Source organism: Malus domestica, chromosome 03 (genome assembly GCF_042453785.1).
Source record: "Malus domestica chromosome 03, GDT2T_hap1".
NCBI lineage: Eukaryota > Viridiplantae > Streptophyta > Magnoliopsida > Rosales > Rosaceae > Malus > Malus domestica.
This window is the reverse complement of record NC_091663.1, coordinates 5,237,795-5,244,824: the sequence shown is the minus strand read 5'-3', so window position 1 is coordinate 5,244,824 and position 7,030 is coordinate 5,237,795. Positions and strand designations below refer to the sequence as shown.

Genomic DNA, 7,030 nt, shown 5'->3' with positions numbered 1-7,030 from the left:
GCATGTGGGCATACATATTATACTATTTACAACAATTTGTTTAATAAAATATAATTCTAATATTAATAAAAATAAATTAAATTAAAATAACATGTTAACAAGCATCGAACGTAATTAATAACAAATCCAACCTTCTCACTAAATTTTAGAAGAAAATTACAGGGAGTTCGTCGACGTCCAATCTCAAGTAATGACTAAAAGTCAAAGCAAATCCAATGAGGGGTAAAACCGACATTTCAAAAACAGTGACCCAAATCACTGGTCAAAACAGTGTTTAAATATAGCCATGGAGGGCCCCACAAACACGGAAAATGACTGGACCCCACTCCGAGGAGCCCTATATATTCCAAAATTCTCTCCATTTTTTCTCTTCATCCAAAACAAAACGCAGAAAAATCGTAAAAGGAAGAAGAAGAAAAAAAGAACAAACGGCACAATTTTTTAACCGGAAAAACAAAGCCGAAAAGGAGAAACGATATGTCGTGCTCCGTCGCACTGGCTAACTCTCCGGTGTTTTCCCCGCCGTCGTCTCTGTTCTGCAACAAATCCTCCATGATAGCTCCGGCTCCAGAAACCCTGACTTCGGCGTCATCACCGGCGGGATTGGCTTCGTGTTCGTCTCCATCTTCGCCGTCTTCGCCGTTTCGGATTCGGATCCCTAAGCCGCAGAGCGGGTTGTCGTGCTCGGGTCCGGGGTCTCCAGTGTCGCAGCTGAAGAGGAAGAGGCCGGCGAAGCTTTGTATTCCAGTGGTGTCCTCGGGATACGGGACTGCTCCGCCGACGCCGTTAACGGCGGGGAGGCGAGAGGTGGTGGAGTCAGATAGAGAAGGACACTACTACGTGTGTTGCAAGAGAGGGAGGAGAGAGGCTTTGGAGGATCGCTACTCAGCTAGTCTTAATCTTGAAGGTGATTCCAAACAGGTAATTCTAAAGTTGCTCTCTTGTTTTTCTTAATTTTTTTTAATTGTGATTAATTTGTTTTAGTTATTGAGCTGAATTTTGAGAAATTGGAATGCTTTATGTAGAATTTTGGAAAATTTGAAAGCTTTATGTAGAATTGTGAGAAATCAAGTTGGGGTTTTTATATGAACCATAACCAATTTAGTTAATTTTTAATTTATGTTGTATGTTTTAGTTGTTCTAGGGTCTGAATTGATGGAAATTTTAAAAACCTTTTCTGAAATGATGGAATTTGAGGAAAATATATAATATTTTGATCTATTAGAGCACAATCGTGCTTCAGGTTTCTGGACTTTATTGATTTTAGTTAGTCGAATTAGCGGCTTGAGAATTGGAATTCGATATGCTGAAGCTTTTGTTTCTGCAGGCGATTTTCGGTATATTTGATGGGCATGGAGGTGCAAAAGCTGCTGAGTTTGCGGCAGAGAACTTGTCAAAGAACATTTTAGATGAAGTTGCGAGGAGGGGTGGTGATGAAATTGAGGAAGCAGTCAAGCATGGTTATCTGAATACCGACTCTGATTTTCTCAAGGAGGATTTCCGTGGTGGATCATGCTGCGTGACGGCTTTGATCAGGAACGGTAACCTTGTTGTGTCCAATGCTGGCGATTGCCGTGCTGTCTTGAGCAGTGGAGGCGCTGCCGAAGCACTCACATCTGATCATCGGCCATCAAGGGAAGACGAGAAAGCCAGAATTGATAACTTGGTAAGCACTATGTTTCTTTTGTCCAAAAGGTTATACATTGAGGTTACTTCAGATTCAAGTTAAACCTTATTCGGATTGTGATCGATGGTTGTAATGAATTTCTTTTTGTAGGGTGGATATGTCGATTTATACCATGGTGTTTGGAGAATTCAGGGATCTCTTGCTGTATCGAGAGGAATTGGCGATAGGCACCTTAAACAATATGTAACTCCAGAGCCAGAGACCAAAGTGCTCAGAATCAAACCCGAACACGAGTTCTTAATTATGGCCTCAGACGGATTATGGGATAAGGTATTTAGTAATCCCGTTATCATAATTTTGCATTTAAATCAATAGAGTTCCATACATACTATTTAGATCAATTAGTTGCACATCAACTAAATCGGATTTTATTCCTTCGTTCCAGGTTAGCAACCAAGAAGCAGTGGATATCGTACGTCCTTCATGCTTAGGAACTGACGGGCAGCCGTTGGTGGCTTGCAAAAAGCTGATAGAACTATCTACATCACGAGGCTCTTTCGACGATATTAGCGTGATGGTAGTCCAATTGAGACGCTACTTATGATTTTCGGCTTAACAAGAGGTGGTACGTCAGAAAGATCAAGGTGTTTGGACTTCAGAGTAGCCATGTCTATGCTATATTATTTAACCATTTTATCTGCAATTTGTTTAACACCAATAGAAGATAAATGGCGCTTAGTCATTGATTTGTATAATTGTTGCAGCCTTATTCTTTAATTCTTTGTATAACTTGACTTAGTTCAAGATGTTGATTAATTCATTCTTTTAGAATAATACGACTTGCACATTAGAATGTTACCAACTTTTGTTGCTCCCTGACCTCTTCTCCCTGTTGGTTCGGTACAACGGTTTGTGCTTAAGATTTTGTCTGTGTTTAGATTTTGTTTTGTGTTTAGAATTTTTTTTTTTTTGTCGAAGCGTGTGGTAACCCGCACCTCGAAGGGTTGGACTAGCTGTAGTTGGCCCGGAAAGGTTAAAGGCATATCAGTCCACCCCAAACCACAGTCAAATGCACACATCGTCTCAAATCTTTTAACTAGAGAATCATCCGGAAAGGTTAAAGGAATTTTAGTCGACCTCTAACCACAATCAAATGCACACATCGTCTCAAATCTTTCAACTAGAGAGTCACCTGTATCGTCAATAGTTGATTTGAAATTTGTAAACGATCGTCTTCGTAAATTTTCTAGAGTGTACCTATATTAAGGAAAAACCAAATCCGACTCTTTAACACTTGCCTGCTCGAGCCCCCACTCAGTCTTCTCCCTAATGGACCTAAACTACGCTTACCAACCAAACCACGCCAAGTCCGCTCAACCCGCCACCTCCAACCACCACCCTCCCCTTCCCCACCTTTCTAATCTCTTAGTAGCATCTTCCACCGTAGCACCCTCTCAACCACCCTCTTAAACGAGGAGTCAACTTAGACAAACTTAAAAAAACATAAAAAAAACGGGGGCAGTTTATATAGAACACACTCATTGCCGTAGTAGCATTATGGTCCAGTAGTGGTCCAGTAGTGCATTTATCGTAGGAAGTTTTAACAAAATACTTCCGATACTGTTTATTTTTAACGAAAAATCATATTTATATCTTTCTCTGATACTATTCATTATACCTTTAAAAAGGGTTTTTCATTAAAAGATAAGTTTTTTTGGACTTTTCGTTAGTTTTTTTTTATGGTATTACATTTGAATAATGTTATTTGTACCACATTTTGTCATTATTTTTCTAATAGATGTGGACTCCGTCTATAAATGTCTATTCATTTATAAATTTGGGACTTGCGATCCAAAGTAAGATAGAATCAAGATCATGGAATCATTTTCTATCATATAGGTACGACTGCTGCACAAATGTACTTATAAGTAATTGCATCACATATTTTAGGGAACTTTAACGAAAAACAACATTTTTATACAAAAAAGTCAATCATGATACTATTCACTTGTGTTAGAGAGACGGCCATCAAGATGAAACGCTTCCAATAAGTCGGATGTTGCCATTTTATTTGAACAAACACTACACGGGTATGTCACACCATAAAATTTAACCACTACAAATAAATTCATCTGCCAACTCTTTCATAAAAACATAAGATGAGATGTACATAACGATCCACCTTCCTGCCTACTACTCTGCCCCCATGTTAAATTATGTGGTTGGCATTCGAAGATTTGGTATGCTGCATAATATCTTTGCATACTTATCTTAATCGGATAACTAACAACCAAAGAAACCAATGAGATAACACGAAGAACGCACTAACAAACATGATCAGTTGTCAATAGGACCCCCTTTGCCCTAAAACTGACCTAAAAAATAGGAATTTTGATCCTCCCCGAACTTTACTGTCCGAGGCCTAAGGATCATGAAATCCAGGCCTTTGGTTTGTGTGAAAAAGAGATCGGAGCTCTTGGTTTGTATGAGGTGGACCAGCAAAATAAGTTAATGAGGACCGTCTAATTCAATTTAAGTAATCTGGATTGTCAAATCTTTGGACTCCGAACACTAAAATTCGGAGTGGATCTCTGTGATAACAACAGCACATGAATCCGACCAAATGGCTTTGAGTCCACCCACACCGCATGTTCTCAATCATTTATGGTGTACCCTCTCCCAGAAAAATCCCAGGTTGGCTGCCTCCGGACTTTTCAGTACTACTGTCACTGGTACTAATCACCATGTTATGTTGTTGTACCAAACATCATGTCTAATTTATCAATCAAATTCCACAAACAACGCCTAATTACATGAGTTGTATATGGCTCTTTTGCAGCCAGATCATGTCATGTACTTGCTTCAGATCTAGATAGGAAACTAATCCATGAACTCTAAGTACTCGCCACTCACATAATCTCACATAATTAAGGTTTAGTTATATTTCGATGATATCTGAACTATAATTTGTCTCTTATTTTTTTTCAACTGAAAGTCTGAAATTGACTTACTATTGAAGTTTTATATATTTATTTCATGACTAAAATTGTTACAAGTTGCAGCATATAAGGAAGAAGAAACGTGAAGAAGAGAGCAGGGAAGATGGCAGCTAAGCCAACATCATGATGACATGCAATCCCTCTAAAACTTAATCTAATATCCTGCTTTTGCTTTACAGCATGAAGAGCCGAAAGCAAAGAATAAAAAAACAGTAAGTGAGGGGGGAACCGAAAGTAACAACACCACTAGACAAAAACTTTCTAATATTTTAACCCTACTTTCAATGATGACTGATGACATCCAATACTCCCCCTCAAGCTGGATCCAGTAGGTTGATGGATCCAAGCTTGGAGAGGAGCCTTTGAAACTGATGGGAAGCCAGAGGTTTAGTGAATATATCAGCCAGCTGATCGAAGCTTTTTACGTAATGCGTCTGAATCACCTGCGACTGTACTTGTTCACGGATATAGTGACAATCGACTTCAATATGCTTCGTCCTCTCGTGAAAGACGGGGTTTGATGCTATGTGCATGGCAGCCTGGTTGTCACAAAATAATGTCATTGGTTGAGTTATGAACACTCCTAAGTCACATAAAAGTCCTTTTAGCCATATCAGCTCACACGCGGTTGAGGCCATTGCACGATATTCAGCTTCAGCACTTGATCTTGCGATGACAGTTTGTTTCTTGCTCTTCCACGTGACCAAGTTTCCACCAACAAAGGTACAGTAACCCGTGGTGAACTTGCGATCGATTGCGTTTCCTGCCCAATCAGCATCACAGTACCCCATGATTTGAGTGTTGTCATTCTTTGCCATGAGGATGCCACGACCAACAGACCCTTTTAAGTAACGTAAGATCCTTTTGACAAGGTTCAGATGCTCGATGGTGGGAGAGTGCATGAACTGACTGGCGATACTTACTGAATATGAGATGTCTGGTCTGGTGATCGTTAGGTAGATCAGCTTGCCGACAAGCCTCTGATATAAGCTGATATCCGAGAGTGACGTGCCTCCCAAGTCAAGCTTGAGCTTGCTATCAAGAGGGGTAAGTGCAGGCTTAGCATCACTCATATTAGCATCTTTAAGTAGGTCCATGACGTATTTTCGTTGATTAAGAAATAGTCCCTTGTAAGAAGATGCCATTTCAATTCCAAGGAAATACTTCAACACCCCAAGATCTTTGACTGCAAATTTTTGTTGAAGTGACTGTTTGAGTGTGGTGATTTCAGCAGCATTATCACCTGTAATTATTAAGTCATCCACATATATTAACACAACTAATTTGCTCGCAGCTCTTGTGCGAACAAATAATGATGAATCTGCATTACTCCTTTTGAAACCAATGCTATGAAGAACGGTACTTAGTTTTGCATACCAAGCACGTGGCGATTGCTTCAATCCATAAATTGACTTATGTAACTTACACACCAAATTAGGCTCTTGGCTTTGAGGGTGTCCTGGTGGCAATCTCATATAGACTTCTTCTTCAAGATCACCATGTAGAAAGGCGTTCTTCACGTCCATTTGGTACATAGACCAACCTTTATTGACCGCAACAGACAATAGAACCCTTACTGAGTTCATTTTTGCAACAGGAGCAAATGTTTCCTTGTAATCCACCTCAAATGTTTGAGTGAATCCTCGAGCCACCAGCCTGGCTTTATGCCTCTCAATCGAACCATCAGAATTAAACTTGATCTTATAGATCCACTTGCAGCCCACTGCCTTTTTTCCTTGTGGAAGTTTGGTGATGCTCCAGGTTTTGTGTTGGTCTAGTGCTTTGAGTTCATCTCTCATTGCTTCTTTCCACACAACTTGGTTATTAGCCTCATAAAAGTTTTGAGGCTCACTGTGACTTGAAATATTGTTAAGAAAGGCAGCATGAGATGGAGTTACCTTTTGATACGACACGCAATTTGAAATTGGATGCCTCGGTTTATATGTGACAAAATCTTGAAACCTTGTGGGAGGTTGTCTATCACGCCGAGGATTGCGTCGAGGTTCTGGGAGGTTTATCTCATCCTCGTTCAAATTTTCATCCACACCTTGAGGATTTTCTTGGTTGCCGTTGTCATCATCATGCATAGAACTATCAGGATGTGTACCTTCATTATTGACTTCAATGAGAGGTGTAGAAGATTCATCAATGTGGTCATGGTTAGCACCTCTGTCATTTAAAACATCTTGAGTACAGATTCTTGGTAGAGGAATTAGGTCTAAGATGCACTCCCCCTGACTTGTGGCTTCATGTGATTTGCTGAAAAAAGGGTTAGCTTCATGAAATCGAACATCTTTAGATACAATTATTTTTCTTAGTTGAGGATCATAGCACTTATATCCTTTTTGTGTTGATGAATAACCAAGAAAAATACATTTGAGAGCTCTAGGGTCCAATTTATCTC

At 39.7% G+C, this 7,030-nt stretch overlaps 1 protein-coding gene across 1 annotated transcript; it reads left to right on the top strand.

Annotated features, from left to right (window-relative positions):
* The first annotated feature begins 358 nt into the window (after positions 1–358).
* Positions 359–2,485, top strand: LOC103418656 (probable protein phosphatase 2C 25). Its single transcript, XM_008356768.4, has 4 exons — positions 359–921; positions 1,328–1,666; positions 1,778–1,957; positions 2,073–2,485. Exons 1-4 carry the CDS (start codon positions 478–480, stop codon positions 2,229–2,231), a joined length of 1,122 nt encoding a protein of 373 aa, XP_008354990.3. The 5' UTR covers positions 359–477; the 3' UTR covers positions 2,232–2,485.
* Positions 2,486–7,030: the final 4,545 nt, after the last annotated feature.